Source organism: Eriocheir sinensis, chromosome 30 (genome assembly GCF_024679095.1).
Source record: "Eriocheir sinensis breed Jianghai 21 chromosome 30, ASM2467909v1, whole genome shotgun sequence".
Classification (NCBI taxonomy): Eukaryota; Metazoa; Arthropoda; class Malacostraca; order Decapoda; family Varunidae; genus Eriocheir; species Eriocheir sinensis.
The window spans coordinates 35,001-50,019 of NC_066538.1; the positions used below are offsets into that span (position 1 = coordinate 35,001).

General features: G+C 46.1%; 1 protein-coding gene across 1 annotated transcript in view; it reads left to right on the forward strand.

The window, feature by feature from the left end:
• Nucleotides 1–13,062, forward strand: part of LOC127005705 (metabotropic glutamate receptor-like) — a gene marked incomplete at its 5' end in the record, with an annotated part of 21,807 nt that extends 8,745 nt beyond the window's left edge. Inside the window, 2 exons of the mRNA XM_050874822.1 lie at nucleotides 10,587–12,739; nucleotides 12,902–13,062. Of these exons, the coding sequence (XP_050730779.1) occupies nucleotides 10,587–10,826 (240 nt within the window). The remainder of the gene's footprint in view (nucleotides 1–10,586; nucleotides 12,740–12,901) is intronic.
• Between the last annotated feature and the right edge of the window lie 1,957 nt (nucleotides 13,063–15,019).

Here is a 15,019-nt window from a genome sequence, read left to right on the forward strand (position 1 = left end):
GAAGACAAATTCCTTTATCTTGCCACTCTGATTGTTTTCCCAGCCCCGGACACACACACACACACACACACACACACACACACACACACACACACACACACACACACACACACACACACACACACACACACACACACACACTTTCTTTTCCTGACTCATCTTGGTATAATTTCATTCTGGTTCGAGTTTTTTCTGCGTCGCATGATAATAAAGATGATAATTCGTGCTCTGGTTGCTGCTACGATTACGACTACAACTAATATTTTTTTTGTGCTGCCTGTAGCGCCAGTAGGCTTTCTTGAGGGCTTCCTGGACGGCCGCAGCCCGTTAATGGCGCAGGCTAATTTTATTTATAGTGGCTGCCGTGATGTGTGACTCCTGCCTGGCCCATGCTGCCCCCCGGTGCTCCTCTTGACCGAAGTCGCTGAAGTTAGGGTTGACTGAAGATCCGGACAGCATGTGGGTAATCTTCCGCCGCTCGCCGATGACTTGAAAAATCAGCGTGTTTTGGTGTAGACTCGAACCTAGTCCACGCTAGGTCCTCGGGCTTGCTTGCCATGCCTGCACGCCTCTCTCTTACCCTCGCGCGGGCCAACCCTCGCCTCACCTGCCTTTATATGGACCGATGAAAATGATAATAACAATAATAATAATAACAATGACAAGCACTGGCGCGAAGAAGGGAGTGGCTGCGCGGTGTACCTTTCCTCTCATCCCCTCAGCGGGCCAACCCTCGCCTTACCTGCCTGGCTCAGACTGTTGACACCGCGGCGGCTTGTGTCCACGGCGGGGAGGACTCCACGCCGGGCTTAGCGGGCTGATGCTGGCGATGATGATGCTGTTATCGGCGGCGGTGGAGATGGTAGTGGTAGTGATAGCGGCGGTAATAACAATAACAGTGGTGGTGGTGGTCTGGTCTTGGTGGTGGTGCCCGTTACGGCCGTGATGATGATGGTGGTGGTGATCGTGGTGGTGGGGATGGCATCATTAATAACTATAACAGCGAGCGCCAGATGCAGTAACAGGAAGGATGCTACGCTGTCGTCTTGCAAGCATTAGCAGCGTCAGCATCAGTAGTAGTAGTAGTAGTAGTAGTAGTAGTAGTAGTAGTAGTAGTGGTAGTAGGAGGAGGAGTGGAGAAAAAGATGACAAGGAACAAAAATAGACAGATTTGAAGTAGTAGCAGTCGTAGTAGTAGCAGTAGTAGCAGTAGTAGTAGTAGTAGTAGTAGTAGTAGTAGTAGTAGTAGCAGCAGTAGCAGTAGTAGCAGCAGTAACTAGGATAAGTCGTCACCGTAACAAGTAGTAGTAGTAGTAGTGGTAGTAGGAGGAGGAGTGGAGAAAAAGATGACAAGGGACAAAAATAGACATATTTGAAGTAGTAGCAGTCGTAGTAGTAGCAGTAGTAGCAGTAGTAGTAGCAGTAGTAGTAGTAGTAGTAGTAGCAGCAGTAGCAGTAGTAGCAGCAGTAACTAGGATAAGTCGTCACCGTAACAGCCTGGGGTCGTGGTGGTTCCCTCGCTGGGGGCCGTGTGTCGTGTGTCGCCGCCTCGCCAACAGTAATTACCCTGAGTGAGGAGACGCGGGGCGGGGCGGGGGAGGCTGGAGCAGGGCGGCGATGGGGGGTGGCTGTTCGGAGTGGCCCAGATATCACTGTTCTCGTCTGTGGTGCAAAAGGCGCCAGATGTACCCGGAGTGCGACTCGTGTGTGTGTGTGTGTGTGTGTGTGTGTGTGTGTATGCCACGAGTCTGAGTGCATTTTCAGCCTCGTCTTCTCATCACTAGAAAGCTAACTGTCCTCTCGATCACTAACAGCAAAGAACGACACCAGCAACAAATACAAGAATAACAAAGATAATAACTTCATCTTCTAAACACTGATCTACGAGCCAGTCTCTCAGTCAGTAACAGAAGATAACAACAACAAAGCCGACGAAAATAACAACGGTGACAAGATACGTTACGACAAACAGCAGCAGTAGCAACGGCAACATATCCAAGAAAAACATTGATAATAACTTGATAATTGATAATAAGTGTAAATAAAAGGCTAGATAATAATATAAGCAATGAAACACGTCTTTATTTCGTCAACTTCGAGAACACGTATGACAACAACAATGCTAATAATATATACATCACGGCAACACGTCACAAAACCGTCCATATCAACCCTGAAAACAGTAATAACGCCCTAGTAATACCCCGTCAAGGAACACAGTCACCATATCGCTCACAACCAGCCGGAAAAACAGTAATATCTTAGCCGGTAATACCCCGTCAAAGGCCGCGAGTGGCGAGCCGAGGGGCCGTCCGTCCGTCTCGTTCCTTCCAGCCACTGTCGGTCTTCGCAATGTCAACAGACCGCGGGATGAGTGAGGCAGCGCGCGGCCCCTGCACACAGTAATGCATTTTTGTCCAGCCGCATCAGGGGACGCTTTACCAGACCTTTCCTTTTGGCCGGCATTCCTCAGCCCTGGAAACCTGTCTTCGCCAACCCTCATTAACTTGTTGGGAAGACCTCTCCGTCTCTCGTCCTTATCCTCGTCCCTTCTTCATCCTTTTCGTTCGCCTCATATCTTCAAATCCATACGAATATTTTCTTCCCTATCTTCATCCCTCTCGTTCTTCTTGTCTTCTTCAACCTCACTTTCTATTGGGAAGACCTCATAGCCTCTCTTCCTTATCTTCTTCCCTTCTTCCTCCTCCTCGTCTCCTCGTCATCTTCCTTTTTCTTCTTCTTCAGATTCTCTTTCTTATAATTCTTCTCCCATCAACCTCATTTAGCTGTTGGCATCTTCCTCTCACATCTCCTTACCTTCCATTTTCTCTTCCTCCTCCTCCTCCTCCTTCTCCTCCTCCTCCTTCCTATCTCTCTTTCCTCTTCAATTATTGTATCCTCCTCCCCATCTTCTCTCTCCTCCTTCTTCATCTTTCTCCTCTTCTTTCTCATCCTCCCTCTTTGCCTCCCTCTTACGATCCTCCATCTTCCCTTTATCTTCTTCCTTTTCTTCCTCCTTATTTTCCTCCTCCTCCTCCTTTTCCTCCCCTCCTATCTTTCTTTCCTCTTCTTTCTCCTCCTTCCTTTTTGCCTCCTTACCCTCCTCCATCTGCCCTTTATCTTCTCCTCCTCCTCCTCCTCCTCCTCCTCCTCCTCCTCGGCGCCGGGTATCCTGTAATCTGTGTATATCTTGGCTGCATTTTCCGAGCCATGCAATCTTGGCCATCGTCACCCCTGCAGTCGAGAGAGAGAGAGAGAGAGAGAGAGAGAGAGAGAGAGAGAGAGAGAGAGAGAGAGAGAGAAATGTGTTATACTTAGCTAAGCCTGTTATCATTTATCATTTTATTTTTTGCTTCATAAATATTAATCGTTTTTTTGTTTTGTTTTCAAGTTTTATGTGAGTTAAGATTTACATTGTCTATCTGTCTGACTATCTATCTGTCTGTCTATCTATCTGTCTATCTATCTATCTGTCTATCTATCTGCGTCTCCATCTCTCCGTTCATGTCTTCAAATTGTCTTGTCTCATTCGCTTTCTTCTTCCCATCTTTCGTCTTTCATTTCTCTCTCTCACTTTATCTTTCCTTCTGTGAGTCTTTCTTTCTTCGCTGTCTGCCTCTGTGTCTGTGTCTGTCTGTCGCCGTCTGTCTCTCTCTTCTCATTTCCTTATCTCATTCTTTTCATTTCTTTGTTTTTTTTTCTTTCATTGCTATTACATTCTTTATTTTTATGGATGTCATTTCTCTTTGTCTGACTGTGTAAGTGTGCGTGTGTGTGTGTGTGTTGTGTGTGTGTGTGTGTGTGTGTGTGTGTGTGTGTGTGTGTGTGTGTGTGTGTGTTGTTGGGTTTGTGTCAGTATCACACACACACACAATCACTAAACCTTATGCAAAACACTCAAGGCAATGCAGATAACAACAACAACAACAACAATAACAATAGCCCCAAACAACAAACAACCCCTTTTTATGAACCCCAGGAAGGAAGGAAGGGAGGGAGGGAGGAGGGGGCAGAGGTAGAGAAGGTGGGAGGGTAGAGAAGGAATATTGGAAAGAAGGAGGAGGAGGAGGAGAAAGAAGATGAGGAATATACATTTACTGAAGAGAAAAGAGAGATAGGAAGGGTAGAGTCAAGTTCAGCTGTGCCTTCCCACCCCTTGACTGATGGCCCACCTGGCGCGCCTTACCTGTAGTCAAGTGAGTAATTAGCAGCCCGTCTGGGGATCCGCCCTGAGCCAACCTGTCACGGGAGGCCTCGGCGTGACGTCCCTGAGAACCTGATGAATGGCAAGAGAGAGAGAGAGAGAGAGAGAGAGAGAGAGAATAGCCAAGTATCTAACCTTTTATGTAAGTTTGAAAATATACTTACCACACACACACACACACACACACACGCTAACGGCCTTGAGTGGGGGATGGAAGGCGGGGCGACTCGTATTCATAAGCCACTTGCCGCCCCAGCACACATATTTAAGGCTTTCGTAGGAGTTGTGGGCATTTCCAGGGGTAGTTTTATCACCCTGATGGTAGTCTGACCCTTCCTCTGTTACAATGAGCTCATAGAAATATTCACTACAACCCGATTGATCTCCTTTTTGGCCTTTGGAAATAGTTAATCTAAGAGGCGACGGAAGCGTCTAACTCGAGATTCTTAAACTTGTTGGCTCCACAGCACACATATTTAAGGCTTTCGTAGGAGTTGTGGGCATTTCCAGGGGTAGTTATATGACCCTGGTGGTAGACTGACCCTTCCTCTGTACCATGAGCCTGTAGAAACCACTCATTAGAACACGATTGACCTCCTTTTTGGTCCTCCTCCTTTTCCTCCCCCTCCCTCCTCCTGCTCTTCCCCCTCCTTCATCTCTCCACTCGTTTCTCTTTTCTGCCTTTCCCTCTTATTTTCGGCAGGACGGAAGGAGGTTAGAAAAGTAATGTATAGGGTGGCAGGCAGGAGGCCGCTGTGCAATATTTTTCATTCCCGGACAGCTCATCCCCAGACGAGGGGTCGGCGCTTAAGCCTGGCCGGGACACAAGGAGGTGAATGGCAGGAGTCACCTGCACCTGATCGTGTGTGTGTGTGTGTGTGTGTCCCCGCCGACAGACTCTCCAGTTGCCATGTAGCGTCCCAAGGCACGCTGTTCCCCGCCGCGTAGTGGCCACAATCGCTGCCGCTGCTGCGTCATGCAATCAACATACAAATTACACAAGCCACCTGACGCACAGCCACACTCCGACACGCGGGGTCAGTTGACAACACGTGAGTGACAGGCAGCGGGGGCGGGGCTCGGCCACGGACTCACTTGCTTCCCTACTGGGATCACCTGCGCGCACCTCCACAGCACACAGTGAGTGCCCTGACGTGTCCGGGGCTCCCACAAGCTTATCGCTGCTCCTTCGTCATCATACTTGTGTTCCCTGAGGAGCAGCAGCCTCTAGGAGGAATGAAAACACCCTACAGGTGTAGTTAAGCCGACCGTGCCCCATGTTCCCGAGAGTTATCACTGTGATGAGCCGCGCGTGTCACGGGCCTCCCGACACGGGCTGCCGCTGCCACCACCCCCACCACCGCTGTCCCCGGCCCTCCGCAGCCCTGCCCAGCCCTTTGCTGGTGCCTGGCGGCCTGCCGCCATTAACTTAAAGCTCGTGTTACCTCGTCTCGGCGTGAGAGGCAGCAGTGTTAGCAAAGCAAGAGCCAGAAGATGACGCACAATGCGCCCTCTGGTAATGCACCTTGCGCCGGGCGGACGGAAACACGTGCGTCTCCCTCGCCTCATGCCTCATTCCCTGCCCCCTAGCCAAGGCCCCCCGGGCCCTGACCTTCCCCGCCCTTGTCTTTATCTCAAGGCCATGGTGATATTCACTTAATAAAGGTTCACGTCGAATCGTGTGTGCATGAAATACATCAGGAAGAGTAGCGCTGAGGACTGGAGATAACGCGTTGGCCTCGCCCCGCCCCGAGCGGACCAAAGTAACCCACCACGTCCACACTCCCGGGCCGCCTCCACTCATGCCTCAGCCTCTGTCCGCTGCCCCCTGTCCTCTGTGCCTCTCGCCGCTGCTGCAGCGTGGCACACTCATTTACATGACACTCTCTTCACCTTGTGTCCTTATGAGAGGCACCAGCCAGCAAGAGTAACGTAAAGACAGCAAGGTAACTCTCACTCTGGCCTCTGCCAACGCGCCTCGCCCCGCGGGGAGGGACAAGAAGGCGAGGAGCACGCGGTGCCTCGCACAGGAGCGGTATTCTCAGACGCTTTCGCCTCCCATCAACTGTTTCCCGAGCCCGTAAAGGAGATTATTCGGGGACTTATGAGTGTTTTTTCACGTTACAGAAGAAGAGTCAAAGTACCACCAAGGTCATGAAAGTACCCCAAGAAATGCCTAACACTCCTGCGAAAACCTTGTCAACTGTGTGTAGGCGGCGAAGTGTTTGACAGTACGGTCCGTCACCATGCAGAGCCTACTGCATGCTCGCCCATAACATCTTCCACCCTTCCTTCCCCGTGTCCAACGTCCAAATGAAGTGGCTAATATACTATGATCTCCGCTCTTCATCCCATTCACAGTACTCTATAGAACAGCCTCTCTTACAAGGATGCTTGGCGGGGGGCTACCATATCTAAAGCTTACGTTCGGGGACCTCTTTATTGTGTTATTCTCTCTCTCTCTCTCTCTCTCTCTCTCTCTCTCTCTCTCTCTCTCTCTCTCTCTCTCTCTCTCTCTCTCTCTCTTTGCTTCCTTCATCTATATTTCCCATTCTCTTCGTTCTTCATCTCTTTTACTTTTTTTCATTCCCTATTTATCATCTATTTCCCTCTCCTTCCTTTTCTTATCTCTCCTCCTCCTCCTGATGGTGATAATGACCGTAATGATGAAAGAGATGATGACAGGATAAGATAAAGTTCCCTGCCTCCTCCTCCTCCTCCTCCTCCTCCTCCTCCTCCTCTCCCTCTTCCTCCTTCAACTTTATTATATTATTGTTTTTTTTTCCTTTATTGGATTCATATATATATTTTTTTTCAATACATAATCTCTCTCTCTCTCTCTCTCTCTCTCTCTCTCTCTCTCTCTCTCTCTCTCTCTCTCTCTCTCTCTCTCTCTCTCTCTCTCTCTCTCTCTCTCTCTCTCTCTCTCTCTCTCTCTCTCTAAGAATAACCACTTTTGGTGGAAATAAACTTATTATTATTATTATTATTATTATTATTATTATTATTATTATTACTCTCTCTCTCTCTCTCTCTCTCTCTCTCTCTCTCTCTCTCTCTCTCTCTCTCTCTCTCTCTCTCTCTCTCTCTCTCTCTCTCTCTCTCTCTCCGTATCTACTCCACTTCCTGTCCTTTCCCTCCCTTTCTCCTCCTCCTCCTCCTCCTCCTCTCCCGCTGTCTGACTCGCCCCTCGCCCCTTTCCCTTCCTCCCTTTCTTCCCCTCTCTTCCTCCCTCCTCCTCCTCCTCCTCCTCCGTACATGTGGTGACGTGACACGTTCATTATTCTTCCTCCTGAAAGTGAAGTGAAGTTAATGAAGAGTTTTTTTTCTACCTTGCGCCTCCTCCTCCTCCTCCTCCTCCTCCTCCTCCTCCTCCTCCACACCTGTTCGATCTTCCATACCCCCCTTCACCTCCTCCTCCCTTTCGTTCTCCTCCTCCTCCTCCTCCTTTTCTATCTTCCTACCCCCTCCCCTCCTCTTCCCTTTCATTTTCTTCTCCTCCTCCTCCTCCTCCTCCTCCTCCGCCTGTCACCTTATCCCTTCAACTCCTCCTCTTCCTCCATCTGCCCTCTTTTCATCTCCCATCTCGCGCCCTTGACAATTATCCTCTCAGACTTCACTCTCCTCCTCCTCCTCCTCCTCCTCCTCCTCCTCCTCATCCTCATCCTCCGCCTCCTTTCCCTTCTTAACCTTCTTCCGTTCCTTACTTTCTTTTATATCCATTGTTTCCTTGTCTCGGGTTTCTTGTCTTTCTCTGTCTCCTTCATAATCTCGTATATTTCTCTCTCTCTCTCTCTCTCTCTCTCTCTCTCTCTCTCTCTCTCTCTCTCTCTCTCTCTCTCTCTCTCTCTCTCTCTCTCACACACGTTTTTTTACTTCCTTTCGTTCCTTCCTCCCTTTCCTAACCTGTCTCTTCTAATTCCCCGTCTGTTTTCTCTCCTTTCCTTCCCGTCTATCGTAAGTTGTATTCATAGTGATGTATATTGGTCTTCTGTATAACTGATGTATATCCCCAGCGTTCAATGCGTTAAGGACTTTGGGGTCAAAATCGCGTCAAACCTCAAATTCTTACATCAATGCATCGATGCAGCAAATAAAGCGAACAGAATGTTGGGCTTCATTAAAAGAAACTTTTTATTCAAGAACAAAGATGTAATACTTCCACTCTACAATAGTTTAGTGAGACCCCACTTGGAATATGCGGTATAGTTTTGGTCTCCCTACCATGGAAAGGACATTGCTAAATTAGAAGGTGTTCAGCGTCGGGCAACAAAAATGATCCCTTCCTTGCGCAACAAATCTTACGAAGAAAGGCTTTCCACCCTTAACATGTTATCTCTTGAGAAACGTCGCCTCCGAGGAAAACTGGTCGAATGTTTTAAAATATTTAATGGTTTCACGTATGTAGACAGATCAACATTGTTTATGATCGATAACACTTTGCGTACGAGGAACAATGGCGTAAAACTCAAATGTAGACAAGTAAATTCAGACTGCACCAAATTTTTCTTCACCAACGTTGTAGTGCGAGAATGGAATAAGCTCCCACCGTCAGTGGTCCAGTGTAACACGATTGACTCCTTTAAAAACAAGCTCGACCGTCACTTCCTTCAACTTAATATTAACTAGAGTAGAAATGCAACGTTTTGGAGCCTTCAGATTAATGTAGAATCACTTAGGTTTAAGGACAGACCACCTAGTTTGGACCATGGGGTCTGTGTTGTCTAATCTTCTATGTAAATCTATGTAAACCCCTTCCCAGCTCCCCTTGCCATTCCCAGCATCCCTCCCCCTTCCCATCACCCCTCACCGTCTTTAGCATCCCTCGCGCCCAGATTAAGCTCATCTCCGCTCCATCTCCGGCAAGCTCACGTCAAAACAAACACCATCACCTCCTCCTTAGCACCCCAACACACACACACACACACACACACACACACACGGCCTCGGCCAAACAAACAGTAATGCAGACAGACAAGGGAACCACATAGAGCAAAGAAAGTCGTCAGACATACACACACACACACACACACACACACACACACAGTACTGGAGGAAAAGTACGTATACATTCACAGACGAAGAATGTAGCGAACATTCTTTAAAACGAATGAGTAACGTCAAGCCTTCGTTCGGACAGTCACGGGGTCGTACTTTAAAAAAATTCGTCCCCCAAACAAATATTTTCCAAGGCCTTCGTAGGAGTTGTGGGCATTTCCATGGGTAGTTTTATGACCCTGGTGGTAGTCTGACCCTTCTTCTGTGCCGTGAACCTATAAAAACACTCAGTAGAACCCGACTGATCTCCCTTTCGACCTTGGGAAATAGCTGATGTGAGAAGCAAAAGCGTTTGAGAATTCCGAGCTGTTTCGCTTCTGTTGTAATTCTCCCTCTAAAAAAAGTATTCTGACTGAGATTGACGGAGCGCTGAGACGTGAAGTAATGGCCGCTAAATCTACTCCCGACAGGTAACGTGTGTGTAAATACCTGTCAACGCCTCATGCCTTTTTTTCTACCTTCACTCTCTTCCCTCACACTAGCACACACACACACACACATACATACACACACACGAGCATAACCTACCACTCCCATGAATATAAGTTACACATCACCCTTTCTGTCTCTACTCTCTTCCCTGTCATCGCTCACCTGTCACTCCTTGTTGCCTTTTTCTACCTTCATTCTCTTTCCTCGCACAGTATAAGTAGCACTCACACAGTATAAGGCATAAACACACACGCCTTACTGCCCTTTAGATATACCTAACACACCATTCCCCCTCAGGTCCAGATAACAACACTGTACCTGATTATCTCTTTCTCATCCTCAGTCACTTTCCTCACTTACTCAAAAACAGTACGCCATAACCATATATATATATATATATATATATATATATATATATATATATATATATATATATATATATATATATATATATATATATATATATATATATACACACACACACATATATATATATATATATATATATATATATATATATATATATATATATATATATATATATATATATATATATATATATATATATATATATATATATATATATATATATATATATATATATATATATATATATATATATATATATATATATATATATATATATATATATATATATATATATATATATATATATATATATATATATATATATATATATATATATATATATATATATATATATATATATATATATATATATATATATATATATATATATATACATACCACCATTTCTTCATCTCAGGTCCAGATAACAACCTTTCCAGCCTCACTCATACAGCACAAGGCACAAACACACACCCTACTACCCTCTAAATATACCTAACATACCACCCTCTCTTCTTCCCAGGTCCAGATAACGACTCTGTGCGTGGCGATCTCGTTGTCGGCCTCGGTGGCGCTGTTCTGCCTCTACTCGCCCAAGATCTACATCATCGTGTTCCACCCCGACAAGAACGTGCGGAAGCTCACCATGAACAGCGCCACCTACAAGAAGTCCCACCCGGCATCCAGCGCCGCGTCCATCAACCACGGTGAGAGCGAGGGCTGGGGGAAGGGAGTGGCGGGTGAAGGGGGAGGGGGAGGATGAGTGTGACAGATGAGGTGTAAGAGGGTGACGGATAAGAAGATGAGAGGTGAGGAGGAGAGATTAGAGAGTGACAGATGAGGGGTGGGAGATGAAAATGGGAGATGAGGGGTGATGATGCGAGCTTGGAATGAGGAAGATAGATGAGGGATGAAGAGGGCAGATGAGAATGACAAAAGAGGGATGTGTATATGAGAGATGAGAGGGCGAAGAAGATACAGAATGGCGTGACAGATGAGGTGTATGAGGAAGTAGAAGAGACATCAATGAGGTGTGAGGGGAGATGAGAGATAAGGATATGAGATGAGAGAAAGATGAGAATGATAAATGAGAGATGAGAGAGAGGGAGAGGCTGACAGATTGAGGTGACAGATGAGGTGAATGAGGAAGTAGAAGAGACATCAATGAGGTGTGAGGGGAGATGAGAGGTAAAGATAAGAGATGAGAAAAAGATAAGGATGATAAATGAGAGATGAGAGAGAGGGAGAGGCTGGCAGATTGGGGTTGACAGATGAGGTGGAGGTGAGAGATGAAGGCTTAAAATGAGAGATGAGGGATAATGGCTTTGGGTGCTGAGTGAGATAGGCTGAGTGCTGACTGGGAGATACTAGAGGTTGAGTGCTGTCCTGAAAAATTATGCTGAGTGCTGAAAATATCGGATGCTGTTTAGTAAGAGCTGAGTTAAAGATGCTGAGTGCTGAGTGAAGGATGCTGGGTGCTGAGTGCTGAGTGACCGATTCTGAGTTCTGAGTGGAGAATGCTGGATGCTGTGTACTGAAAAATATGTGCTGAGTGAAGGATGCTGGGTGCTGAGTAACGATTCTAGGTGCTGAGTAGAGGATGCTGGATGCTGAGTGCTGAATAATATGTGCTGAGTGAAGGATGCTGGGTGCTGAGTAACGATTCTAGGTGCTGAGTGGAGGATGCTGGATGCTGAGTGCTGAATAATATGTGCTGAGTGACTGGTGCTGAGTGGAGAATGCTGAATTCTATGTGCTGAGTGAAGGATGCTGGGTGCTAAGTGCTGAGTGACTGGTGCTGAGTGGAGAATGCTGAATGCAATGTGCTGAGTGAAGAATGCTGGGTGCTGAGTGCCGAGTGCTGCGCGGGTCGGGAAGGAAGAGCCTGGCAGGAAGGGTCTGGCTGGCGGTCTGGTTGGTTCCTCGGTTTGAAAGGAAATTCTTGGGTCTCGCGGGACTTAATTTGTGCGACGTTCCGGAATCTGTGTGGAAAGGCTCTTGCTTTACTCCTGTTTTAGTCGCCGGCCGGGCCACTTCCAAGGCGCGTTTGAGGTGTCCTAACCTAATTCAGGGGAACTTCGACCCCGCCCTGCCGGAGGGGAGGGTGTGTTTGTATTTAATTTAGGGAAAGGTTCGAAGTTTTTATTTTATCCTCGTAGAAAAGGAAGGGAAGGAAGAAGATGAAGGAGGAGGTGACGGTGAAGGAGATGTGAAAGTGAAGGGGTGAGAGAATGTGACAGTGTGATAGTGGGAGAGAGAGACACAGAGACACAGAGACAGATAGAGAGACAGAGAAAAGAGGAAGAGACAGAAATGGGGCACTAAACTCATTCATATGGTTCAATAATTCTACGTTTACATACTTCGGGAATAAATGAAAGGCATCGTTGAGCTAAAGAGAGACCCGTTCAGCACCTCAACGTATAGCGCTTATTACGTTTATAGGCGAGAGAGAGGCACGATTTATATAAGGTTTAGAAAGGGAGAAAATAAAGAGAGAAAAACAGTAGCGAGGTGGTGAATTAAACTGGATAGGAAGAGAGAGAAAAAACACACGCTAGCATAGGGTTTAGTAATGATTAGTGAAGAGATTAGCGTTATTATGGGCGAGAGAGAAACACGAATTATATAATGTTTAGAGAGTGTGAAAATAAAGAGAAAAACAACAGCAGCGAGGTGGTGAATTAAACTGGATAGGAAGAGAGAGAAAAAACACACGCTAGCATAGGGTTTAGTAATGATTAGTGAAGAGATTAGCGTTATTATGGGCGAGAGAGAAACACGAATTATATAATGTTTAGAGAGTGTGAAAATAAAGAGAAAAACAACAGTAGCGAGGTGGTGAATTAAACTGGATAGGAAGAGAGAGAAAAAACATACTAGCATAGGGTTTAGTAGTGATTAGTGAAGAGATTAGCGTGTTATGTTTATGGGCGAGAGAGAAACACGAATTATATTATGTTTAGAGAGTGTGAAAATAAAGAGAAAGAAAAGAGTAGCGAGGTAATGAATTAATATGGAAATAAATAAATAAATAAATAAATAAAATAATAAAAAGGCGGTGAATTAGGATAGGAAATTATAAAGAGAAAGGAAATAGAAACGAGGAAAGGAAGAGATAAAGAAAGAAAGGGAATGATGAAGAGGTGGTGAATTAATCTGGAGAGCAAGAGAGAGAAAATAATATGAATAGGAAGAGAGAAAGAATACTATGGATAGACAGAGGAAAAAATGGATAGGAAAGTAAAATAATATGAAAAGGAAATGAGGAGAAATATGGATAGGAGGAAACACACACACACACACACACACACACACACACACACACACACACACACACACACACACACACACACACACACACACACACACACACACACACACACACACACACACAAGCATAAGGTTTAGTAGTGCTTAGTAAAGAGATTAAAAAAAAAAAAAAAGGAATTGCGTGGGAGTGAATTAATCTGAAAAACTCGGCTCGCGGTTTGAAAAGGATAAAGATTAAACACACACACACACACACACACACACACACACACACACACACACACACACACACACACACACACACACACACACACACACACACACTCCCTGATAATACTGTGTGGTGTTTAGGAATGAAGCGGATAAAGAGAAATGCGAATATTGTGTGTTTCAGATCTCTTTACTGAGCAGTGTTGAAGGAATTAGTTGGTATTTGTAAAAGGACAGGCGTGTACAATGAGACTTTCTATACAGCAAAGTGAGGTCATTCTTTGTTGATTTATACCGTAAGGTGCTGGCTGTCATGCGTTTGAAGATGCCCTAAACTTAACCTAACGTAATTTAACAAAACCGGAAATACATATTATAGGACTTGACTCGGAAAATTCATATATGCTTCCTTACTAATGAGACTTTCTATACAGCAAAGTGAAGTCATTCTTTGTTAATTTATACCATAAGTGCTGACTATCTTGTGTTTGAAGATACCCTAAACTTAACCTTATATAACCTAACAAATCCCCAACCGGTTACAACAAGTCTTGCCTCAGAAAATTCATATATGCTTCCTTACTAATGAGACTTTCTGTACCGTAAAGTGAGGTCATTCTTTGTTGATTTGTACCATAAGCACAAGGAAAGGACTTACACATTTGAGGCAGGAGTCATGGGGAGTGAGTGAGTGAGATTTGAATGAACAGGGCTGCCACATCAACTTTATATTTTTTAAAGGGCAGGAGTGATTGGAGAGTGAATAGGGCTGCCTTCTCGAGTAAATATTTAGTAGTAGGCGTCTGGCGGGCTTATCCATTATCGACAGGAGAGGTAAGGTCAGGCGTTCACATAGAGCCCAGTAACAGACTAATCGATCAAACAGAAGGAGAGAGAGAATCGTTCTGAAATAAAACTAAAGTAACGTTCTAGTACAAAAGACTATCGGCCCTTACGGTAACCTTTGTCCTATGGCCCCCGAGGCGAGCGTAAGAAAGCAACAGCACAACACATGCCGTGGGGACACACTGAGAGGTATGGGGACCCCCACGCGGCCCTCCCCGGCTCAAAGGGAATCCTAAGTGGGCGGGAAATGAACTAAACACGCGCTGAGATGTCTGACCTTTGAGCCGGTTGGGAGTCCGTGGCCTTAATCTCTCTTCATCTGTCCTCTGTCGCAGGGAGGTGCAGTGCGCTGAAAAAGGCGTTGACGCTCAGGGGTGGAAAGAAGTAAGTGTAGAGGCTGGTTAGGACAAGTAGTCATCGATTAGGGGAACTAGAAGGGCCCTAGAGACGCCCTAGAGAGGCTCGGGGCCACTGAGACGTAAAACACACGTAGCTAGGCTGACCTCCGTATTGATTAGGTTGACGTAGAGTGGCGCTAGGCCGAGCATCCATTAGCAGGGTGTGAGACAATAGCTCTGAGGCGCCTAGACTCACGGCACACGGCGGGCTGACTAGAGCCGCCAGGGT